This window comes from Corylus avellana, chromosome 2 (genome assembly GCF_965113065.1).
Source record: "Corylus avellana chromosome 2, dhCorAvel1.hap1.2, whole genome shotgun sequence".
Classification (NCBI taxonomy): Eukaryota; Viridiplantae; Streptophyta; class Magnoliopsida; order Fagales; family Betulaceae; genus Corylus; species Corylus avellana.
The window spans coordinates 7,451,070-7,478,107 of NC_142491.1; the positions used below are offsets into that span (position 1 = coordinate 7,451,070).

Consider the following 27,038-nt stretch of genomic DNA (forward strand, 5'->3'; position numbering starts at 1 on the left):
GCATGCCAGCCCGTCAGCTTTAGCTCCATGAGGTTTAAACGGATGGCTGGAGACGTAATAAGGAGCGAAAATTATGTCCGAATACCGGACAATTGGACGAAGGTACTGCAATGTACCAAGGAGGATATTTGGGACGCCTTGATGGTATGTGTTGCATATTATGTAAAACACTCATAATGTATATATGAATGAATACGCTCTAAGTTGCACACATATATTATAGGTTTTTTTAATTTAACAAGTTTGAACATGTGTAGGCATACTTTTTCGTCCCGCCCGAATTCAATTTGTAAGCCATAAAGAATGAAGCATTCGGGGATATGGGATCAAAGCTGTGGACTTGGAGGCACGAGCTTAAAAAAGTTTATCGCATTACGGAGAAAGATACTCCGGATACTGTACGGGCAAGAGTGGGGGAACAAACACTCTCCGAGTACAATGCCAAAGACGTGGAGAACTTATTAGAGAGATGGTGTAGTCGGGAGAATAAGGTAGGTCATGAGTTAAATTCTTCATTTTGTGTAGTGTCATTAATTAGTTTTATTAACATATATATGTCATGTAAAACCAAATTGCCTCTTTATTGTGTAGTGTCACGAATAAAGAGTACTAAAACCAAATTTTCTTAGATTATTAACATATCAATAATGGTAATTGTGTAGGACTATGCGGCAAAAATGAAGAGCTTGCAAGCATTAAATAATACGCCCAATTGCACCGGATCGAAAAGCTATGCCAGGGCGACACATGAGGAGGTAAGTGTGTAATTTACCATGTAAACAACAAATCATTTGATATATTTAAAAATATCTGTATGTCCTATTTTTTCGGCAGGCCATACGTCTGGGCACTTATCCTACTCGTGCACAGAGTTACATCAGCACGCACACGAAGACGGACGGTACATATCCGAACGATATAGTGAAGGAGAGATGTGTATGCTATTGACATTTCATATGTTGTTTTGTTTATATATTTGATAAATTATTTGCAATTAACAGTTGTATGACCCACTGACCCAATAATTAATGTAACATACAGGAAATGATGAGGGACCTGATACTCACCGACCCTGCAGCGTTGTCTAGCATCACAGAGGGAACGGTCAAGTGGGCGCCAAACGACGCGTATGCACAGGCGCTTGGAAATAAGCCTGAGTACGCCGGTAGGGTTCAGCAGGCTGGATCGAATATTCTACCTGTGCGGGGGTCCATACGCTCATACTATACACCGTTACAAGCACGGTCAGAAAACACCTGGCACTCCATGATATCACAAGAAACGCTTGACAGAGCTCTTGAGGCAGAGAGGGCGAAGCAGAAGGAAGAGATAGATGCATTGGTGGCCGCGAACAATGCACGTCAGGCAACGTTTGACGCCCGTTTGCGCCAGATCGAGGAAATGATGCGGTTCAACTCTGCACCAGACAGAGATTCCCCACCCATTGCAGTGGTGCCATCGTCGATCGATAGTGGAGCTAGTAATGACATTTTTTAATGGTCGATGTGTTTTTAGAACTTTACCTATACATATGTGAACCTCTAAAACCTATATATATATGTGAACTTCTAAATTTAGAGTTTGGATATGTTGTAGTCATTCTCTTAATTAATGATGTAAATCCTGTTGAATTTGGTTTATATATCATGGTTGGTTTGATGGTGGATGTGGGTACGAGCTTTGCATTTGAAGTGTTTATTGGTATTATGAGATTGATGGACCACTATGGTCGTTGTAGAATATTAACAATCTAGTGTATGTAATTGTGTGAGAGTATGAAACGATCAAGTATTTACTAGATGAATATCATAATTTTAAGTAGTTAATATAATATGATTTGAATATATGTAAAGTCCTATGTCTTAATATCCTCAACAAATTAAAATGTTAATATCTCACATAATTGCCATGGCAAAAATGATGCGCATCTACTAATGTCTATAAATTTAACAAAAGCATTGATTGCTCTGTGGAATAATTTTTTTTTTTTTTTTTTATATGCATTTTTTGCTAATTAACTTCATCATCGTTTTACCCATATTTGTTATATCATTTACTGTGTTAGACTCAACAACTGAGTTGGGTGAATATTCAGACATTTTTTTCTTTTACTTGACATAGTGAATATTTGGTGATTGTTTGTTTTTATCATTTGCAGGTGATGGACATCATGGAGAGGATGCTATGAATGTCAATAATCAGCATTGAACGTCTGGTTCGCCATTCAAACTTGTATAAAAGTTACTTTGTTGATGTAATTATATTTATGATAGTTTTTTGTGATGATAACAGAGATAGTTAAATTGGTGTATATTATGTTATTTGTGGTTGGTTATTCGCACTTGGTATATATGTTATTTTTTGTGTCTTGATGTTAATGGATATGACTTATGTTATTTGTATAGATTGATGGAAAAATAGCTAGAATTATTTGCAATGATTGATGGATAAATTGTATATCAGGTTAATTGTAATCCAAAATTTGGGTATAGTCCCAAAAAAATTAAAAAAATATATGGCGGGGGGGCAGAAAAAAAAATTTTAAAAACTAACCATAATTTCTGACGTGTCAATTTGTGACACGTCAAAAAAAATTTTGACGTGTCAAATTTGGCACGTCAGCATTTTCTGACGTGCCAGAAAATGACACGTCAGAAAATAATTTCTAACGTGCCATATTTAACACATCAGAAAATTCTGACGTGTCATTTATAACACGTTAGAAATTTTTGACGTGTTAAATCTGGCACGTCAGAAATTTTTCGTTTCTGACACACATAATTTTAACGCGTGAAACACGTCAGCAAGGCCTCGTCAGAAACGTTTTCTGACGTGTCAGAGAGTCTGACACGTCAGAAAACGTTTGTTAGAAAAAAATATTTTTAATTTTTTGTAGTGCCACGTCAATGACGTTATTTAAAACAAATGCATTTTAAGAAAAAAAACCACTTTATATTTTTAAAATAAATACATTAATAAACAACTCAGATCAAAAGAAAGGAAAGGAGACTTGATTGCTGGTGCTGCATATCATTAACATTATTGTTTTTGACTGTTTGGTTGCATTCTCTCTCTCAGATACTTTCAAGGGACACTTGATAAGAGGTGCAGTTGATGGGTGTCTCTCTCTATCAGCCACTTTCATGGCAGTTGTCTTGGAGTTAAACAAAAAAACAAAAAAAAAAAAAAAAAAAGGTTCACTCAACTCAATTAGCGTACTGAAGGATCTTTTGATATATTTTCCCCTTTAGTATTCGGCTCCCTATTATGAGGAAAAAATTAGGGAGCATGAACAATGTTTTCACTTTCCAAATGATTAAGGGTGCGTTTAAGATTGTGATTTCATAAGAATAATTTATATTTTAAAAAAATATCGTAAAACGTAAGATATTTGGCATTGCAATTTAAAAAGCACTTAATCTAAATTAGAAAAAAAATTTGCAATTTCTATAAACAAGTTAGGGGCACTTATTTGAAAATGCGCGAATTTAAATCAAAATCATGATTTTGCATACAAATATTTGATAAAAAAAAAAAAAAAAAAATTTAACATGTTTTACCAAATGCCTTTGCGATTTTAAAAAGCAGTGATTTAAAAAACGTAATTTTTTAAATTGCACTGATTGAAACTACAATCCCAAATAGACCCTAAAACCAAAAAAAAATCCAACTTTGTTTCCTCTCCTTTTTTTTTTTTTTTTTTTTTCATTATGTTGCCTAGAAATATTCGAATGACTTAAGAATTGATAGTGGTGGGGAGTACAAATTTTGCAAAATAAGACGGTTAAGAAAAATAAAAGATTTTAAAACATGACCGTCGTTATAACTAAAATAAAAAGTAAATTTTGATAGCGCGGAATGAAAATGCGTTTAAGACTTTGGATGTTAGACTCTTAACATAACCACATATTTAATTTGTTGCAGTATGCACAAGTGGTGATTTAACACGGTATTATAAGTTAAAACTTTAACCGTTGATTCCATTAATTCATCTCACGTGTAAAGTTTTACCTAAAAAAAGGAAATTTGATTCCACAAGTGAGAAGGAATATTAAAGCTCTTTTTATCAGCTTAATTTTTTCGAGTAAGTGGTGATTTAACACAGAATAACCCCGTTAACCAAACAATTGCACAGAAACATGTAATTAAACACAGTGAACAAAAATCAAAGCAGAAGCAAAATAGAGTACTGGGTTTTATCTGCACACAAACTGAGCACACAAAAAAACTACACAACATAATAGAAAATTGCTTGATAATTAAATGCAAGTGATCATAAATTTAGTGCTTTTTGATGAATTCTTTGATCCCTGCAATGAGATTATCCGTTTGGGCAGCCGTATTTGGGTCCAAATCCACTGCAATTTTGTTAAGATAGAAGCTATGTCCCATTCCATGGCTAATCAACAGCTCCACTTCCTTTTTAGCCTTCTTCATGGCTTCGTAATACTCCATCTCTGTGTCTATCACCAAGTCATTCTCTGCTACGCAGAGCAGCAATGGCGGCAGGTTGAGCTCCTCCAATGGAGGGGCCAAAGACCCCATCGGACAGGTTATTGGGTGGTCTTTGGTGCACCCCGCCGGCAACGCAAAGCCGAGAAACTTGTCCACCATGTCTAGCGTTAGGAATGGTGATTGAGGTTGCTCTAGCTCTGACTTGCTCCTCTTCGACCGTACGAATCCTGGGTGGATTGGAATCCCTCCGGCGAGTCTCAATGGGTTCAAATCTATCTTTCCAGCTCTTGCAGCCACTTCATGGACGAGGTTCGCTCCGGAGCTATCTCCAATGAGGAAAACACGGTTAAAGTCTCCACTTTCTTTGAGCCAGGCCTCCTGCGATTCTGTTATAAATAATATAAATTAAATAATTAAATTTATTATTTTTATTAATTTAATAACATTATAAAAGTTTTGAGTTCCAATTTTATTTGTTATTTATATTATATTTTAATTAAATATTTTACATGTTGAATTTTATTTATTAAAAGAAAATTTGAACTTACATATGAAATTATTAAATTCATATTTTTCCATCAGTTTAAACGTTTTATTTTTTTATTTTGACATGTCCGCTTAAGAAGGAGATAAAGGATTCAAACTAGTGATCTTCGTTTCATTAAGCGTGATCTCCAATCGATTAAGCTATTAGTTAGAGACCCCTCCAAGAGAGAGTCACTATATGTACCCAGGATGAAACTAAAATTTTTAACTTGAAGGGCAAAACTTCAAAAAATACAAATTCGGGAGAAGGGAGGCAATATTTAATTTTTAAAGGGTTATTTTTTTGAGATCACCGTCGAGCGGTGGTTTCACCCCAGCGTCTTATTGGGTAGATCCTGATAGATGCAAAGCGCCCCCTCTTAAAATTGACAATAATACCACCAAAATTAAACGCTTAAAGTATTCTTAGCAGTCTCACCACATTTTACTTACTAAAATAATCAAAAGTATATTTTTTTCTATTTTAACTATCCGCCTTTTTAAAGCACCTCTAGCAGCCTCACTATTTTAAATATCAACTTTTACTATTTTATTTAAATATTTCTTTATATATATTTTTTTTTCAACTTTTTCAAAAAATAGGGAATGAGAGAAAAAATTTATATTATTTTTTATTAATTTAGTAAGTAAATAGTACTCACTATTTTAGTGAGGGTTGTTCGCTCGCCATTTTATTTTGATTAAAATGATAATTTAAACTATTTTTACTAAATTACCTTATCAAAATAACAAAAAATAATTTTGATGCGGCTGTTAAAGAGTGCTCTTCCTTGAGCCAACTTGGCGGAGTTCTATTAAAGTTTTATAATAAGGGGTGATTTGACAAAGCATAACTCACCTTGAGCCGACGAGCGCAGCCAGAGGAGTGTGGAGTAGCCGTCGTCGACGGCGGCCGGGAGACAGTGCTCGGGGGCGCGGCGTAAGAACGCCGAGACACAAATCACTCGGGCTGAACGTGCAAGGCGGGTGTACATGTGGTAGTACATGTACCAGTCAGCTTCGCTAATGCAAAACCCACCTCCATGGAAGTGAAGAAGGATTGGAAACTTGTCGTGTTCGTCAAGCTTTCTCTCCGGTAGATAAATCCGAGCTCGGAGACCGGACTTTTTATTCACGACGATGTCTTTTACGGCTACTCCGTCGACGAATTCTTCATGGGCAGGGACTGGCTCGGCCACGAATTTCACCTCCGGCGGTCCGGTCCACGTCCGGTCCACTGAGCCGTCGTCATAGACCCGCAGCCAACCGGACACCTCATCAACGAGCTTCCTCTCACGGACCATGGTTAGTAAACAGTAGGCTATATGTTTATATATATATAATATTATATATCTTTGCTTTTCTTGGGTTTGAGAGTAAAAGCATATGCTCCCTTTATATAGTGATCATAAAGATGTGAGAAATGAGGAAATTTCAGGGTCATTTACGCTTTGAAACAAATATGGTTGGTTGGAAATTTCATGGTCATTGGCTTGGGTATTTATGCTTTTAATAGAGTGGGCTGATGTGAGCGTTTGATTCGAAAGTCTAATAAAATATTACAATTTTAACGGTTAAAGGTTTAATCAAACTAATATTCAACGTTTTAAAATTTTTGGGTCGATGGTTATGCCCTTAAAGCATTGTCTTGATTACACTTAAGTTGGTATTCAAGTACTTGTCTAGGGTTTATACTACTCTTCACACCAATTTCACATATCGTGCTACATAACTGTTTTTTTTTTTTTTTTTTTTTTTGTGTTTTTTAAATAGACCGACATGAAAAACCACTTAAAATAAGAAGAAATGTTTATTTTTTCTTTTCTTTTTTTACCCATCTTTTGTTTTTCTCTACGTATTACATAAGATATTGACAAATCTACAATTGAATGTGTACGACCACCTGTTAGTCCCACAAATTCAATATATATATATGTTAATTGATGTGAAATGAGTGTGATAAATAGATATAAAGATTAGTATTACTCTTTTTTCTTTGATGGTGCGTGTGATTTTATAATAAAAGTAATATTACTCTTCACATTTATTTATCACAATTATTTTATATGTGATGTGTTTTAAGTGGTGACTCTTATAATAATAGTCATCCTACGTGCCCACAAGGCATTGATTGTGCTAATGTTTTTTTTTTTTTTTTTGAAAAGTGATTGTGCTAATGTTACATATGAAACTAATTAAATAATAATTTTATCATTTTTTTTTAAATCTCACTAGAAGTTTCACTTGAATATAGATACATTATCATCACTATTATTTTATTTATTTTTTGGGAATTAATAAGGGAATCTTGTACATCTTTGTCAGTTGCATCCGGTGTGGATCCACCATGAATTTCCATCAAATTGTATGGAAGATGTGAAGAAAGTGAAAAATCTCAGTCAATTCAACACCTTAAAATGGGACACCCTAGCTACTTCAATTATGAAACCCATGTTTATCTCTTTCAAGCCAATTATAGAATACACTGACTCAGTCAAGTATAGAATATATTGATTCATTGACGACAAACAATAGACCATGAAAGATGGTGGTGGTGGGGTATATATATATCCTTGGTGTGGTTGTTGGTGAGACATGATTAGCTAACAAATTCACATCAATTAGGGTTTGCAAATTTCCAAGAAAGTACTGGATTTTTCGAAGAAAAAAAATTTGGAATATTACAGTCTTTACTATAATTTCTTAGGGAAACTTTATTAAGGACCCTCAAACTTTTACCCGTTTTGAAATACCCTCACTGAACTTCAAAATCTCTCAATTTAGTCTCCTAAACTTTCAATTGCTCTCAATTTGGACCATTCCGTTAATTTTAGCCGTTAAAAATTCAAAAAAAAAGACCAAAATATCCTTGATTTTTGTTTTTTTTTTTTTAAATAAAAAAACGTTTTAGAAGTTTGAATTTTATACAAAAGTCAGGGGTATAAACGTCATGTGACGTTTAAAATCTGACGAAGGGGTCCAAATTGAAAGCAATCGAAAGTTCAGGGGACTAAATTGAGAGATTTTGAAGTTCAGGGGGGTATTTCAAAACGGGTGGAAGTTTTGGGGTCTTTAGTAAAGTTTTTCCTAATTTCTTTATAATTGACAAAATGACTAAAAGTGTATGATTAACAAATCAGTTAATTATTTCACTAATTATAAATTATAACGCCAATTTATATGAAAATTGTCACAGTACCCCAGCTGCACTTGATTTATGACATATTGATTGTGTTAACAAAAAAATTCAAGAAAGCAATTATTCACCAAAAAAAAATTGAAATAGAGATGGGTACACTGACTCCTTGCAACAAGCCATGGAAAGTGAGTGGCTTCTTGTTTGCTGGCAAGAAAAGTCAAATAAAAATTCGGCACTGATCATGACGGTCAGTACTGTTTATCTGGACAAGTCACTTTACCTTCCATATATATATATATATATATATATATATGGAAGGTAACTAGAAGGTGCAAACTAGTGAAGTCTTACTAGTCTTAGAAAGTAGCTGCATGATTGAGGTTTATTTTATGACAAAAAAAAAAAAAAAAAACACAGAGAGAAATTTCCAAGCAAAAGGAAAATAAAGAAATGAAAAATATCTAGCTCTACTTGCTTCACTTTCATAGTAATTTGTCTTTCTCTTATATGTTTTAATTTGTTGGTTCCATTCTAGTGTATATATATAGTAATTTGTCTTTCTCTTATATATATATATATATATATATATATATATATTTTTTTTTTTGTTCTCAAAAATAGTTTTTTAAAAAAAAAAAAAATCGATTTGCCAAACTTTGTTTTTGTTCTCACAACCAATTTTCTTTCCAGTCTCACCTATTTTGAAGAAAAATTTCCCCCAAGATAATAAGATAATTAAGAGTCCTCTATGAAAGAATTGCCATCATCATTCTATAGGCCTGCCCCATTTTCTGTTAACCTAGGCCCATTGTTAGCTTATAATTTCACATGCATGGTTATAGCTTCCCCGCCGAGTTGGCAGATTGGTTGCATCAGCACTGACGTAAATTCTGCGTGTTAGTAATTGGACTCCAATATATTTACAATGAGAAGCTGATCCATATAATACCAAGAGTTGTATCTCTTTGATATGTAACTTCCATAACCAAGAGTTGTATCTCTTGGTTGGTTATAAATAACTCATAGGATAGAAGTTAAAAGCATAGCATTTAGGTTGTGGACATATGTGTTTTGTTCTTGTAATAAAATATCATCGATAAATTCTTTTAAATCTGAACGTGAAAAGCATCACTATACATTATAGAACACTTACAAAGATTCTTATTTGTGAGTTCTTAATAAAAGATACATACTATAAAACTCTATCATGTTTTTATGTTTTTCCAACACTGCGGCATAGAGTCTAGCAAAAACTACTGTTAAACAAATTATAGATAAGATTTGGATGGAAGAAATTGATACATCTATCTGTGTCCCAATTTTTCAACTTGCATTAAAGTTTTTATGTACTTGATTGGCAAAGAAGGATCATGTGTCTTCAGAGTGTCATAGATCCCTAGGGTTTTATCTTCTTTGCCTTTGAATTGATTGCACTTGATGCCCATGTGCAATTGTACTATAATTGTTTTTCTCATTCAATCCAAATACTGTTTAATGGAAAGATCTGAAGTTTTTTTTTTTTTTTTAATCAATTCAAAGGGAAAGAATACAAAAATAAAATACAAATAAATGGGTTGACAAACCAACAAAAGTTCCAAAGCCACCAAAAAAAAAAAAAAAAAAAAAAAAATTGCAATAAAACTTAAAATTATTGAGAATTAGTCAAATAAATGGTCTGACCCCATCTGAATTGACAGCGACAAAAGACAGTTTAAAGTGACAATACTTTTAAATGTGATATGACTTTTAAAATTATCATTAAATTTAAGACGATCATTGTTGAATTTTGATCTAATTATAATTTTAAAAGCCACCGGAAAAAAAAAAAAAAAAAAAAATCATACTTCAAACATTATTCCCTACACAGCACCTATTGCAGCAATCAATGAGAAGCACCAAAGCAGAACAAGGAAAGATCTGAAGTGGATATTAGAAAAAGCTTGACACGATGAATTTTTTTTTTTTTTTTAAGAATATTTCCATAATTTAATAAGAAAAAAAAAAACTTTAAATTAAATTCCTATGCCCCAAAAAAAGGCAAATGCAAATTGGGCCTTGATCCCAAACTGATCCTAACCAAACGAATCCAACGGTAATTTCTTTTGACTTTTGGGCCTTGTGTACCTATCTGCCCCATGCATTTTCTTCTTCTTTTTATTTATTTTTTAATTTTTTACATGTCCATACAGGAGAGGTGGAAGATTCGAATTAAAGACTTCCACTTTATAAAGTGTGGTCTCCAGCCGATCGAACTATCTTTTGGAGACCATGCATTTTCTTCTTGTTTTGTACAACAATATTATGTATAAAATAAAGGGAAAATGTATGATAAACAAGTGCTCCTTATAATAAAAATAATTAAAATTATATAAAAATAATAAATTTTTTTTTTTAAAAAAAAGAAACCATATTGAAAGTGACTGAACCACCTCAAAACAAAAAACATTAATCAAAGTAGAAACAACTCAAAACAATATATATATATATATATATATATATATATATATATATTTTCAAATAAAAAATAAAAAAATGCCCCCAAAAGAAATTAAAAAACATGAAGTGGTTGTTTATGACTATAAAAAAAAGGTAATGATTATGCCTAAGTACATGTTTAGTTGCCGCATAAGATAAGGTTTGTGTTCTAATTAAATAATTTGTCTAGGTAAATTAATGACATCTTAAGCCACTTCCACCCGATTGGTAAAAATTATATCTAATCCTCCCTATGAAAGGAGTTTTTAATGGGTGCATTATCCAAGGCACTAGGAAAAGTTTTCTCTTTCCATACAATTAATAGGCCAGGCTAATTGAAAGATGCAATTATCTTCCACTTACATCACTAATTATATACTACTCAAAGTGATCTTCCTCTGTCAAGCAGTGATTTGATGTGCTTCAACATGATTCATGCCATACAATAATGAGAGTGACATTAAATTTTATCTACACACACTAAAAAAAAAAAAAATTATCCATGAATTTTGTGTCAAATTTTAATTTGTGAAAATAACATAATGGAGTATTTATTTGTAACACTCCACCTCACCCCAATATATAATATTGTCCGTTTTTTACTCTTTCGAACTAAACTTCCCAAAATGTCACACATCTAGCTACTACTCGCTAAACTGCCGAGTTATAATAAGTTCATAGCTATTACGGCTTTAAAACGCATCATGTCAAGAAGGATGCGAGTATACATATAAGTACATTTCTCTCCTCATACTCGAGCAATGTGGGACAATATTATAGTATTTATGTTCGATATGATTTTCTTTATTTATATCGATATTAAAAAAAAAAAAAAAATCAAGTTGCCTATTAGCCTAGGCGTGAAATAGAGTACTAAAGTACTATAGCACTGGATAATTACTTAAAATAATAATAATAATAATAATAATAATAACTTGATAAATTAGTAAGTAGAGAGTGGATTAGGGGCCAATCCACGACATTCACTAATTAAAAAGTTTCTTTTTTATTTTAATTAATAAACTAATGTTTTGTATTGAGCAAAGTGCTTTGATCAGGTTGCAAAGACTTCTTTAATTCCTCAAAAAGAAGCGTTTGATATTTGGCATCCCACTTAATAATGATTATCATTGTTATTGTTTATCAACTTAGAACTTTTGAAACAATTATACTAATCTTAAAATATTGATTAATAATATTGTATCAATTTAAACTTTTAAAATAAGTGATCATTTATTGGCTACCGTCTCGAACTCAAGCCATTGCTAATGTTTAGTGATTGTTGATGAAATGTAAGCACATATACTAGCTAGTTAGCCTAAACAAAGAAACGTGTCCATGATTTAATTTCATAAACGGGTTCAAACATCTGGTCTTCATTAAATATATGACTAATTGACTATTGCGGGGAAATGAGATTTCATGTCATTAGTAGATTGCTCGAATTTCATAAAAATTTAAACTAATCTAAAAGAGAAAGTTGTGAGACCCACATGTTCTAGACAAGAGTGTTTAGGTGGGCGGTTAAAAAACGGCTCCGCATCCACTATCTACCCAACCATGCATATGGATTATGGGCAAAGTTTTGGCCCTTAATACTAGTATTAACGTACTGCGGCTTTTTTGTGTCATTGCTAATGCGCTCTTATTAGTGACGACATTGGCCGGTGTTGCCGCTAATAATCTCGACACTAATTAATGAAGCAAATTCTTGTAGTGCCGGGTGAATACCGTATCTGCTATTTTCACATATGCAAGCGAATAGCGAAATATGGGTAGGCAGAAGCGGATATATATATATATATATATATATAAAAGTTACCTTATTGCATTTAGTAATGGTAATTTGGTGAGATTCAAATATATGCAGCTGCATGTGGTCAGATTCATTGAATTTGGGGAAACATGTATGTAGTCAGGCTTGCATATAAAGACGAGGTGTACAAATTCCACAGCATCATTGATTATTAAATGTTAAATGTGTTTGTCGATTAGGAAGAGGGCCAAGCTAGAGGCGGCGAGGAAGCTTAGGAAAATTGAAAAGTAAAAGAAGGATAAGAAGAATATTGCTCTTCTTTACAGGATATACCATTCTCTTTTACCACCATCAATTCATAAATATATAATTAATTAGGGTATTATAAGTCATGCTTTCCGCCCATGAAGTGGTAGGTTTAGAGTCTTTATTTATTTTTACATGATTTGCTTTTGAATTATATATATATATATATATATATATATATATATATATATATATATAAAAGTACTACTCGTCTCAGTATATATTACTTAAATGATTAAATCAATTAATTCTTATCAATAAGTTATTGTCTTGAGTTTGAACATTAATTTTCTCTATCATTTACCTTCTACTTTAATTAATATTCCATGTGTTTTGCTTAAGTTTTTGAAAAATAGAAATGTGCGATATTCTATAAATAATGGTGCAAGTATAGTTTTTATAGTAAGAGCCGAAAGACGTTTTATTAAGAGTGCATTTGGCACTGTATTTTTGCATATCTAAAGTGCGATTTTAAACCAAATTGGGTACTGTATTGAGTTCCTGAGTTAACTTGAGGGCGTTTACTTAATGGGTTTTAAGTTTAAGAATCAAATTAAGTTAAACATTTGTAATCCATAATGTTATCCTGTGTGTGTTTTTTGTTGACCTAGCTAGTTAGGCAATTGGTCGTCTAATGTGGTTAAAGCTTTTATGTTTTCTGATTTTATTGCTTTATTGTTTTGTTTGTCTTGGACAATACATAGAACAATAGGACAATAGGACATGACTTCTTTTTGTGAAAGTGCTTTAACATGATGAAATGCATCAGCCCAGGAAGAGGAACTCTGGCAACCCAGAAACTCCACTACCCTTTAAATTAGGCTGAGAACCAAAAGGACTATAAACTCTCTAAAGGACTGATGGCAGCCCAACCCATCACATGCATGTCAGTCTATTAATATAGAGAAAGGGAAACAATTCCGAACAATTTTGTTGACCGAATTTACTACTTATTTCGACAATAAATGTGAGAGAGTTTTTATAAGGTTTATTTGTCAGAACAAGTTTCAGACAATCCGCTCTTCTATTTAGAAAAGTGAATCTTATAAAAACTTTCTCATATTTACTACTCAAATAATAATTCAAACAGTAAATTACTAAGGTCTGAAATCCAAAGAAAAGGTCGTGTTCAAATTAGTCGCAAGTGGTGCCCATTCAGCCTCTAAAGTGGGGTTTTGTTGGAACAAAGCATGCAGGGATCGAAGTGTCCTATAGTCCTAGTGTGTCGGCAAAAGGAAAATTCAATTAAAGTAGGGGGCTTTTAGTTAGTTTAGGTTAAAAATTGAATCTCAACCATTGAAGTGTGTAACGCCCCGGCCCATTAAGGGCTGGATTAATTAATTAACTTATTGGATTTAGAGACGCAAAAAATTACAAGAAATCCAAAGCTTAAAAGAGAATTAAATCACGTACATGAAAACGATGTCGTAAACAATCATGTGTTACACTGCATTTCGGCCGCCCTAGCGCTAAGCATTCTGGCCTCCTATCATGACATGCATCATGATCATGCTATATATAATGTTGAAACTAATAAATAGAGTGTCACTCGATCTGATGATTTTTTTGTTTAAAAACAAATAGTTTTACTTGCCCAAAAAAAAAAAAAAAATTGAAGAAGAGATAATTAACAAATAGTTTTTAAAAGTTAAACTACAGGCTTATAGACTAAAAAAGTGCAACAATTATAAAATATAAAGCTAAATTAATGACCCCACTTATACAAACCTTCAGATCAGCAACATGTGTTAACTATTATTATATAATAATGGAGATTTGGGGTCCCTTAATTACAATTATTCAGAATCCACTAAAATGTTGGTGCGTTTAATTTTATATATATATATATTCCCTCTGATCAGTTTGTGAAAAATTGTCTGGGTTATAAAAATAATTAATGAACACTGAGTGTAAAAAGCATGGAAAGTTTGAAATGGAAAGGCAATTGCTTTTTTGTAATTTTCCATGAACTGTGAGAAGGGCTTCGACCGACTTAAAAGCAAATTCATCAGTGCATGAGGGAGTAGTACTACAGAAAAGAAAAGAAAAGAAAAAAAAAAAAAAAAAAAAAGAGAAAAGCTTGCTGGGAAAGTGTTGTTGATTTCACGTAAAGATTCATGATATGTTGGGGGGAGAATAAAAATGAATCTTTGACTGGATCTTTTTGCGTTTTGAATCATGTTGATGATCTTATAGAGTCAATAACAATAATACAAGAGCTTTTTGGTCAAATTAATATGTAGGGCTTGTTCTGAAGTTGCAAAAAGCTGTAATATATTGTCTTTGCTTTTGCTTAAAGGGATCTCACTGGCCTAGAGTCCTAGACCATTTCGTGCCCTTTTCTTTTCTCTAAATTAACACTAAGAAGTTCGTGGAAACAAATATGCAGGAGATAAAGAAGCTTTAGAAATTTTGGATTTATGCAACCCAACAAAGCTTTCATGAACATGCATGGGATATTGAGTAGTAAATATCTCTCTCTCTCTCTCTCTATTTATATATATATATCTATATATAAGGAATTAATTTGTTGGGATATTAATGGAAAGGATGAAATAAGATAAGATTTGATATTATTATTATTATTATTATTATTATTATAATCATATATTTTTCATAGTTCTTGTTGTTGCATGTTGAGCAATAAAGGAGAGATTCTTATATATAATGCATGAGGAGTCCATGCAGCTTCCTAGGATAGAAAGAATTAAGTACTTGATGACCATGTGATCAGTTTGTGATGTCATGTCTAGTCGTTTCATGATGATTTCGCCAAGAAACTCAAATTAAGTGGGGGATTTTTAATTTGTATATATATATAAGTGGCAGCCAAAACCTCATGATCTGAAGGCATTTGTTTGGAGATTATAAATATATATTCTATTTGGAAGAAGGGATTCCTTAATTGTCTTTTTTTTTTTCTTTTTTTTTTTAATCTCTAGGTTATATAGCATGCACATTATTTAATGGAGTCATTATAAAAAGATCTTCACATGATTCTAAACTCAGCGATATTCATCCATTCAATTCGAAGCCTTCCCTCTTCAAGAGTAGTTTCCAAGTGAAGGGAGGAGAGGAATTTCACTTGACAAAGAAGAATAGAGAAACTTTTGTTTAATGCTGAAAGAACTTGCTGTCTTGCCAAGAACATTTGGACTAGAAATAGCTCAACTAATCAAGCCTTCTGTAATTGTTTCTTCCATTGAGATAATTACATTTTTCAGAAAAAGAAGGTAATATTATTTATTAGACTATTAATTGACATATAATTAAGATAATACGACAATAAAAATTAATTAATTACTGATTTTATTGACACGTTATATCTAATTATATTAGTTATATGAGAGTCGTATGAGAAGCTGTCTACTAAATAGCTTGAAGGGACATTTATGGGTGATGATTGACCAATAATTTTTCAATTCCCAATAGATATTTGCAATTGATTATTGCTTTCCAGCATTGTCTGCAATCTGGGTGGCCTAGCTTCTACTCCACATAGCTCCAAATTCTCTCTCTCTCATATGTCAGCCCATAATCGGTCCTCGTATTATGTGTCCTGTCAAATATATATATATATATATATATATATATATTAATGGAGTTTTAATTATGACATCATAAGTATACATAATTATATGTTCAATTACCATGCAGAACTGATATATCCTTCAAGATATTGCATAGATTTCTAAGCTATTTTCTGCCAAAACAAAAACAAAATAAAATAGCAAAACCTATATATATGACAGAGAGCTCCTAGCTAGCTAGCTTGCTTTATTGCTAGTTGCTGATGAAATTTGAGAACCAAGGATAGGTAGTCATCACTTTAGCTTTATATTTGCAACTTGCTTGCTTTTCCTTTTCTCCAATTTGCACCTGCACAAGTTTTTTCAGTACCCATTTAGATTATTAAAAATTTAAAAACACAAATAGAAAACGATAAAATAAACGAAAAGTTTGGAAAGTGGAAAGAAATCAAAATCAAAAATGATTTTCACTAACACATCGATCGTAACAGTTGTACAGCTGTCGTGTATATATTAATCTATTGAATAGCATTATTTCTCGTAAATGAAAAACACAAATATACCCGAACAGAAAAAGGAGAAGAATCAGAACAAAAGAACAGACAAGGAATGAACAATAACAGCTTGTTTCTCCCTTCAATATGAAACTGCCTCAGAAGTTCCAACACATCCACACCATGTGGGACATCTCTCCACTCTCCTCTCTCAGCACACCTGCACTTGCACTTGAGTCCAATCACACACACAATTTTCCACAATGAAAAACAACGACAACTCCAATCCATCCTCTTGTTAAGGCCATCCATGCCGGCTTTCCATAGAGTTTATTTACTACAATTGTCATAGACCAACCAACTCATCTGCAGCCTTATCTTTTTTTTTTTTCAAAAAAAAAAAAAAAAAAACGAAGGAGAGAGGCAGACCACATGTGTGTGGTTGCTCCATACTTGTCTGTTGGAAATGCATGCCGGTGACGCGCAAATAATGCAGATGTGGAACACATAAGCAGAGCAAAAAAAAAAAACACAACAACAACAACATCAGAGAGAGACGAAGATTTGTTGGATAATTATGTGATTCGAATGTACTGTTCACGCACCTTAGCATGCGATCTATGAAAGCATTTATGGTGACGAATCATGTGAGATGATTGGGGGGTGATTAGACGCCCATTTTATATTTGGTGCATGCTCCACTTGGAAGAGAGAAAGACCAATTTTCATGTGCCAGCTTTAGCTGTTTGTGAATATATATATATCATGCTTAATTGTTTTGCTCTCATCATCATATTGCATATAGTGCAAATTATTGTGGTATAGTACTTTTCTCCTATTTCGTTGGATTTTGAATATTGCTGACCTATACATATATATCACCAAGATGGAAAACAAGAAAACGACGAGCAAATCAAGGGTTTACACATATTTTAAGCAGGAGTAATGTTATTTCGTAGACTGTTATATGTCTGAGTCTGACATTTAAGTATCAGAAGTGAAAATCAGCAATTGGGTTTTTATTCATTTAGTAGACTGTTATCCGTCTGACATTCAACTAGAAATGATCAAAATCCGCTATTTTTTTTTTCCCCAATAAATGGCAATCGCATAACAGTATACTAATTAAATAAAATTAATCTAAATCATTAATATTTGATATGCAATTTTGCCATAATAATCTCTAAACTCCAAGCCTCCATTAGATGATGTATAAATTAAACCGTCGTAATGAATGAAACATGCACCTCTCTTTTTAATAAGATAGGTTATTGGTTCCACTTAAAAGGGGAACATTATACTCTCCATTTCAAGTGAAATGGAAATGAACTATTTTATGGTTTAACAAAGCTAATGATGTATATGTTGTCACATGAGGAATATATATGTTACCACCTTATACCTCATTTAAAATGCTCAAATGGCATGCATGTACAATGGGAGCAGCTTAAACCGTGAAAATGGGGTTGTGGGAGAACAATACAAGCGTCGTGCTACTAGGTGAAGCGGTAAAGTGCCAAACCCTAGATGGCTATAGTCACGTATAGCCGAAAGCATTACTAGCTTACTCTTTGACTCAAGTCGCATGGGACACTTGGAATCTCGTGTGAATCAGCAAGGTCCACCTTGCAAGGCTAATGTTACAATCTTTTATAATTCTTAGGCTACTATATTAGAATTCTAATAAATTGTAACCAGTAGCATGGACGGAATATATATATATATATATATATATATATATATACATATAGGCATAGGCTATATATAGCAACTGTCAATTGATGGAGTTGAACACTTTCTACGTAGAATAACATTAAATTATGCCCTAAACATTTGTAATGTCAATTTATTCGATTCATTAATAATTATAAAGTAAAATAAGTTAACCAAATGAGCATCCCAAACACATTTTAATATGAAATCCTATCTCTAACAACGTGACTAGCTTCAACTTGAAATTAACACAATTTCAACTCTTTAAAAGAGGAAAGGTACCTCTCACACGGATCGAGTAAAACTCGGTTTTGCTGTGAGCATGGTCTTAAAAAATTGTTTGCACTCAAAGGAATTCAAATCTTAGACTTAATAAAAATGCCACCAAATCCAAAGCTTTCACCACTAATTAGGCCAATCGCTTGGGATTTGATGATGTATACATTGCATATATATATATAATAAAAATGCCACCAAATCCAAAGCTTTCACCACTTAGTCCAATCGCTTGGGATTTGAAGATGTATATATATATATATATAGCGACGTGTGAGGCAAATATAACTCACCGGCCAAACTAGGGATCGAACCAAAATTTCTTATCCGAAGGCCGACGTATTAATGATGGGCTAAGCCCAATTTTTACACCTAAAAATATACACATTTAACTAGGGATAAAAATTCACTAACCGCGTAGGAGGTCAACCGGCAGTTAGCGATTAATAACTTTAATAACTGCTAACCGCTTTTTAAAAGAACATATATATATATATATATATATATATATATATATAAAGATGTCGTTTCTATGGTTATACGATAATGTCACATCATTTCTATATTTTTATACATTTTTATATAAATTTAAAATTTTATACATTTCATGTATTTTTATATATTTATATATATGTATATAAGCGGTTAGCGGTTTAAAAAAAAATCTAAAATCACTAATTGTAACGACCTAGGCGGTTATCAATTTTTCCTAACTGCTTTCAAAACAGGCTAGCGGTTAACCGCTCTCCTTTTCACCCTTACATTTAACTCAGTAAAAGGAAAATTTCAAAACCAAGGGGCCAGGCCCTGACCTCCTGTTACTTTCGGCCATGTGGCCAACCATGAAGGTTACCAATCCACAATGATTGTTCGACTCTATTTGGTCACTTAGACAAACATTGTTGACAATTGATATGTTATAATTAAGAGGATGAGTAATATTAGAGACTACACTTTTATCTTGCTATTATCTCATCATATCGATGTGGTAGTACTGTCGAGCAACAATTGATTTTTTTTTTTTTTTTTTTTTTTTAACAATAGCTTATGTAAAAGTTGATTGGTACCTTCACGTCAGCAAAATAAAATAAAGGTGAAATAAAAATACTATTTTTAGCATTACTCTAATTAAGAGGAAATTGACTACAAATGCACGGGTTGTAGACAAAGTACAAACCCTGGGGTCAGTATCAGCCAACTTTTGAATCGCAGATGAAATCTAGCCGTCGAACTCTAGCCAACTGACAAAATAATTGATCTTTTAGTTTTGTTTGCCTTTTTTGCCTACTTAAAGGTGCCAAATATACGCCTCGACATGGTAGCTTGGTTCCATTAACTAGTGGTAGTTAACCACAATTACGTCGGCCACTTGCATACCATAGGAATGCACTACATTAAAGTGTAAGCAAATGCATTTGTACTATACCTTAATGCGTGGTGTAGTAATTTTAAGGATATATAATTTTCTCTCCTTAAAAAAAAAAAAAAATGTATTATTAAGGAGAATTATGGCAATTTATTTATGTTCTTTAGGTTTTACTAAGCTAGACATCACACAAGTGAATAATTTCTTTAAAATAAATAATAATAAAAAAATGTTTGTTTTTACTATAATTTTTTTATAAATTCACGTAAAAATTTATAAAAAAAATTATGACACAAAATAAAATAAAAAATTATTATTAATAAATAGCATTATAATATCACGTTAACTGTCTCCTCAGTTGATGTACTTATAATGGAAGGAAGAACCTTCTTTTTTGCACTAAAAAAGTTGAGTTGAGACTTGAAAGATGATCCAACGTACCAATTTGCACAGCCCAAAAGAAATTAAAAGAAAGAAAAAAACAAAAACAAAATTTTTTTTTTTTTTAAAAAAAAAACACGTCATTATGGGGTCCATTACTTTAATTGACAATGGGCTCTAACTCATGAGCAGCTTACCTCAGCACTGTCACCACCAAGGTGACTCGGATGCCCAAACCATTATGCTGCCACGCGTATCCCACCTCTCTCTCTCTCTCTCTCTCTCCCTCTCTCTTTTGGATAATTAGAACTTTCTTTGCTATTTCTTATATATATATATATATAATCAGATCCCACATGAAGTGTTAGGCTAAAATAGTTCCTTTTTCCACTTGTACACTGTACCCATTATCAGTTTTGGAGATTCAAATTTTATAAATGTTTTATTATTGTAAAGGATTGATTAGAAAGATCAAATACTACAACTAAAGAGTGAACTTTTACTCATTGTAACATTTCGGTCATATATTAAGAATGAGAAATGTTTTTCAATAGATTATTATACAAGTAAGATGACGTGATATTGATAATCGACGGGTTGTACTGTATGTGCCAATAGCCATTTAGCTAATAAACCCGTTGATATCGAGGTTCCACAACTGGTATTTTCTAATATTGATTTTCAATGTCACGTCATCTCAAAAAAGTTTATTAAATAGCATAGAGTTGTGGTGCATTATAAAGGAGCTCATAAATGCTAAATCTCACATTAATTTTTTATTAGGTGAGACTAAGTTTTATAAGTGATTCTAGAGAACTCTAATTGTAATTTGACTAATCATTTTGGAGTGATAACACATATGTGACTAACTATTTTCCTAAGTTGTTACAACTATCTTCTAAACAAATATGTTTATGAACTTATATGACAGTCCATAATTGGTGAAAATTATTAAGCAAAACAAATATGGCGTGTTAATTTAATTAATTAGTGGTTGATTATTAACCATATATTCTTAATTATTTCACAAATTATAGATTGTCACATCACTTTGTATGGAAATTATAATAAAGGTTATATATATATATATATATATATATATATATATATATATATATATATATATATATAGTGTTTTCGGTTTCTTTTTAGGTTACAACAACATCTATATCTAAAAGTTTGACTCTTTTAATTTAAAATTATATATTAAGGATATTTTGAATATTTGAGACTTAAAGCTCAGTTTGTACTTTTGATTATATATTATTACACATGAGGACTATTAGGGAGCCAAACAAATGAACCCAGAAAATTTTTCAAACTGACATGGCAGACCGTGAGTGGTAGATAAGAGAGAGAGAATTGCATTTTTTAATTTAAAAACTCTTACAACATCAGTTTAATAAATTTTCTGAGTTCATTTGTTTGGCTCTCTATCACTAATCATTACACATTACACAATAATTGCTTATAATCCTTAGGTGATAATCGTTTTTTTTTTCTTGATTATATATATTATCCAAAGGGAGATTTAATAAAAAATTAATCCAATTAATATTTATTGAGTTTGGCCAGCATTACTAACTATTTTCAGTACTTTAACTAGAATTAAAATATGTGCTTTAATTTGCACGTAAAACCTTTTCAATGCTAATGAACTACTAACATGTTTTATAAAACTAATTATAAACTAATTATAATTTGTTTTAACATCCATCTACTAACATGTTTTAAAGTGGAGTAGCATGGTGAATAGTCAAGCCAAATTAAGTAGTTGCCTATTGGGCACTTGCTATAAGTGAGAAATGTAATCTCTCTCTCTAGGATTCCCAAAAGTTAGAAGGAGACAATTTTTTTTAGATGATTTAGAATAGGGGTGGCAATTCGTGCTCACGTGCTAGGTACATGTCATGTTGATGAGGCATGGATATAAGAGTATATAGATAAACTCTAGCCCGATCGATTCAATTAAACATGTCAGATCTCTTAACTCCAACAAGCTAATTTCATGTTGGGTTCACAGAACATGTCAAAAATTTTCAACCCTAAATATCGCATGTCGAGTTTGGATCGTATTGACACACGTACCTGACACGTGACATGTACCTGACACGTGAACACGAATTGCCACCCATATTCTAAATCATCCAAAAAATAAATAAAATTGTCCCCTCCTAACTTTTAGGAATCCAAGAGAGAGAGATTACATTTCTCACTTATAGCAAGTGCCCAATTATAGGCAACTAATTAATTTGGCTTGACTATTCATCATGCTACTCCGCTTTAAAACATGTTAGTAGATGGATGTTAAAACAAATTATAATTAGTTTAATATAGAATATATATCGGATTAGGCTTGACTTATATAATTTTATACTAGTGCACTAGTATAAAATTATATAAGTCAACCATAATCCGATCTATTTAATTAAACGAGTCAGACCCTTCAACTCGAATCTACTAATTTTGTATTAAGTTTATGTCAGGTTTGCAGATCCCATAAAAAATTGCTAGCCCTAATTCAGAATTTCATGGATAAGACCCTCTTGAGTATAATTTGTAGGTTTAGTAATGCTAGACCTACAATTGGCCTACAAGTTTTTTACAACTCGTTAACATGTATCAGTATGTGGTCGGAGCCACATCAATTGCTAAAAAAACAAAATTTAACACCCTCTAGTCATATATATGTTCAAATAAATTTATTGTATGTTTGATTATATGTTAACTACTACGTAGGGTCTATGTGATTTGAAGAAAGAGAAATAAGAGAATATTGCAGGATATGTCCAAATATTCATTCATAAAATAATTTCTGATATTATGTTTTGGGTTAGGGCTAGGTCATAGGTGTAATACCTTTCATATTCTAAAAACTCTATCTCAGAAAATATATATATATATAGGTGGTTGCAAAGATCTTAGGATCTATCTCTTTAGGATCTTTCAAAAGAGATATTTGGGCTGTTTAATCTTATAGCTAGCCCTTTTTGTCCAAGGAGTTCGTATAAGGAGATTCTTGTAGTAGTCCCCTTCCCAACTTGGTTTGGTTTTTAATTTTGCTTATATATATATTGCAATTGGATCATGTACGACTTACAAATTGACGTGACATATCACGTTTCACTTATAACGTTACCTACTAAATAATATTCAAATTTTGTTATTGTTCATCCATGGCAGGTGGTACCAATTACCAAATGACACTCACGGGACTGTCAAATAAATTTGTAAAGAATTATAGTAAAAGTTGTACTACTCTAAATAGTTTCTTAAAAGAAAAGAATTACTGGTATAAAATATATAACTTTTTGGTAAAAAGTTCAGCGGTTAACAGAACTCTTGCAAACTTTTTTTTCTTTTCTTTTCCTAAGTGAAAAGGTAAGACGGGCAGGGGGTGGTGGCACCTCCCCAAGAATATTAATAGAACACCTAACTTTAATATTGTTTTCAAACGAATAGAATACATAACTTTAATCTATAAAATACAGAGAACTTGAATGATATGCACCATATATTATGGCATGCTCACCAATTTTCTCTTTTTCATTTGGATATATATATTTGCTGAATCGACTCCAACAATTTACTAGTGGTCAATTTTTTTCCAATAGAATATCATTTTCCACAAAAGTATGAATATATGTAGAGTAGTGGATATATATATCATATATACACATTAGATATGAACAGTTTTCTCAACACTAATATAAATATGAGCGAGTGTTGCCATACTTACTACTAGGGAGAAACACAATATCCTCTTCAGGTGTTCTTCCTCTCTACTTTTCTTTGCTCTCTCAGTTTGATACCATTTTCTTGGTGAAAGGATTCCTTTCTTCTTTCCCAAGAAACAAAAATGGAGAAGCTCAGATGCTGCAGCAACTTCCTTGAGAGCTCCAAACCCTACTTTGCAATGATATCTTTGCAGTTTGGCTATGCTGGCATGAACATCATCAGTAAGGTTTCCCTCAATAGAGGGATGAGCCACTATGTTCTGGTGGTTTACCGCCATGCCTTTGCAACCGCTGTCATCGTCCCCTTTGCTTTCATTTTTGAGAGGTTTGTTAAGCCGAACCACCTTAAATTTTACCGTCTTGTCTTCGTGTTGTGTTGCTTTTCCGCTTCTTTTGAGAATTATGACACATGAATGTCTGTTTGCAATATTCCAGGAAAAAGCAACCGAGGATTACATTTCCAGTTTTCATGCAGATTTTTGTCCTTGCTCTTCTTGGGTTAGTCCTCTGTTTTTTTTTTTCTTTTATACGCCCCGATTAGATATCTGGGACACCGTGCAAAGCGTTCTCAATGAATTGTTTGCACTCAAGAGCGCTCGGTGAACCTTATCAATCGAGTTCTCTCTCTATATAGGTAGCTATAATGTCATGACTCTTTATCTAATCATTCTGATGGTGTTTGATATATAGGCCGGTGATTGATCAAAACTTCTATTATGCGGGGCTGAAATTCACATCACCAACTTTCTCATGTGCAATAAGCAACATGCTCCCTGCCATGACTTTTGTAATGGCTGTCATATTCCGGTAATAATATCAACCAAAATCATCATAAATTACCAAATTCTGTTCCATTTTCCATATATATGAGCTAATTTGGCTAAGTAAACTGATATATATGTTTATGCAGGATGGAGAAGCTAGACCTGAAGAAAGCTCGGTGCCAAGCAAAGATGGTGGGAACTGGAGTGACAGTAGCTGGGGCTATGTTGATGACTTTGTACAAAGGGCCCCTTGTGGAGTTGGTGTGGTCCAAGCACATCCACCCTCACAACTCTTTTGAGACAACTTCCTCAGGAAGCACTTATGACAAGGACTTTTTTAAGGGAACCATGTTCCTTATCATTGCCACTCTTGCCTGGGCTGGTCTTTTTGTCTTACAAGTAAGCGATGCAAAAAGAATCTCGAAAAGCTATTTAGTAGACTGCTAAAGTTTTTACTGATTCAAAGACTAATTTTCACTGACACGAGTTTTTGATTTTGGTGACTTTCTTATGAACAGGCTCATGCTTTGAAGACATATAGGAACCATCAGCTGTCTCTTACATCTCTGGTGTGCTTTGTGGGCACTCTACAGGCCATTGCTGTCACCTTTGTCATGGAACACAAACCCTCTGCCTGGAAAATTGGCTTTGACATGAGACTCCTTGCAGCTGCCTATGCTGTAAGACTCTGTTTCTTCGCGGGCATGTTGTGTTTTGAAGTGTAATTATAACGCTCACAAATATGACTATCGCTTTTCCTGAATCGTTAAAGTGTTAATCTTTTACGAATTCTGTGGTGCAGGGAATTGTTACATCAAGCATTTCATACTATGTCCAAGGGCTAGTGATAAAGAAAAAAGGACCTGTCTTTGCAACTGCCTTTAGCCCCTTGATGATGATAATTGTTGCTATTATGGGCTCTTTCATCCTGGCAGAAAAGATTTTCCTTGGAGGGTAATTTAATAGCTACCCTCTTTTTTTTTTTTTTGAATTCTTGCATGTATGTATGCATGCATGCATGAGTGTATATATTATTCTCCTTTTACCCAATATGCTTATTTTTCTTGAAATGAATCCATATGTATATATGTGGGTGCAGGATTCTTGGTTCTGTGTTGATTGTTGTGGGCCTTTACTCAGTGCTATGGGGAAAGCACAAAGAGAGCATGGAAAATAAAGAAGAGGAGATACCAGATGCTATAAAGGGTGGTCAAGTAAATGGCAATGCAGTTTCAGGAATTGAAGATATTGAAGCTAATGGAAATATTCAAATGGGGAAGGGAGAAGCTGATAAGAAAGCAGCTGCTCTCTCCTGCTGCCATTAATTAGCATCTCCATTTCCATGAAGAACCCCCCATGAAAGCCAGCCAAGAGATCACTAAAGCAAAATCATAGGAACGGATGAATGGGGATGGGCTTTTTTGTCTTTGCATCCCCCGTTTTGTCATCCTTTTTTTTTTTTTTTTTTTTGCCCTTTATAAAGTTATGATATAATTGGAGTTTGGGGTGTTGTTTGTAATATAATTATAATAATATTATTATTATTATTAATAAACAAAGACTTTGATCTATATAAGAATCCTTGTGTAATTTCCCCTTTAATTCTCTCTCTCTCTGAATAACTTTTGGAATTTTGCTAGCCATATATATAGCAGCTGACGTCTGATTCAGATTCCACTCATCATATATATATATATATGGATGGTGCTTGAAATTGACATATTCATATTGCTTGCTAATGTTGTCAGAATCCTTCTATTTCTGCATCTGATGCCACTATATTCCTTGGAGGTAGTTCTATAAATGAGTAAGCACAAGCAGGAGAGACCATATGCATCATTTGATTATAACAACAAGAAAGGATTTTCATTGAAAAAGAAAAAAAATGCTAATAAGTATGAAAGATTCTAGCATTATAGTATTGGGGTGGTGGCGATCGATAAGTTAAATCACCCTCATTATTGATTCTATTCTGCAGCATAAAGGGCTCTTGATGAGAAGGGTACTTTGATAGAGATAAAATAGTTGACATTGCTTATATATATATATATATAACAAGTTCTTTTGTTTGAAAAATATCAACAATATTATGATGATACCCCAAGTTAGATTATAAGGACT

General features: G+C 32.8%; 2 protein-coding genes across 2 annotated transcripts; one reads left to right on the forward strand and one right to left on the reverse strand.

Annotated features, from left to right (window-relative positions):
• Nucleotides 1-4,173: 4,173 nt before the first annotated feature.
• On the reverse strand, nucleotides 4,174-6,347 carry LOC132167868 (strigolactones hydrolase CXE15). Its single transcript, XM_059578906.2, has 2 exons — nucleotides 5,840-6,347; nucleotides 4,174-4,841 (listed from the first exon to the last, which is right to left on the reverse strand). Exons 1-2 carry the CDS (start codon nucleotides 6,282-6,284, stop codon nucleotides 4,282-4,284), a joined length of 1,005 nt encoding a protein of 334 aa, XP_059434889.2. The 5' UTR covers nucleotides 6,285-6,347; the 3' UTR covers nucleotides 4,174-4,281.
• A 17,826-nt stretch (nucleotides 6,348-24,173) lies between these two features.
• UMAMIT9 (nodulin MtN21 /EamA-like transporter family protein) lies at nucleotides 24,174-26,405 on the forward strand. The gene is made up of 7 exons (XM_059604184.2): nucleotides 24,174-24,478; nucleotides 24,589-24,651; nucleotides 24,844-24,960; nucleotides 25,064-25,316; nucleotides 25,436-25,597; nucleotides 25,720-25,871; nucleotides 26,017-26,405. Exons 1-7 carry the CDS (start codon nucleotides 24,276-24,278, stop codon nucleotides 26,240-26,242), a joined length of 1,176 nt encoding a protein of 391 aa, XP_059460167.2. The 5' UTR covers nucleotides 24,174-24,275; the 3' UTR covers nucleotides 26,243-26,405.
• Nucleotides 26,406-27,038: the final 633 nt, after the last annotated feature.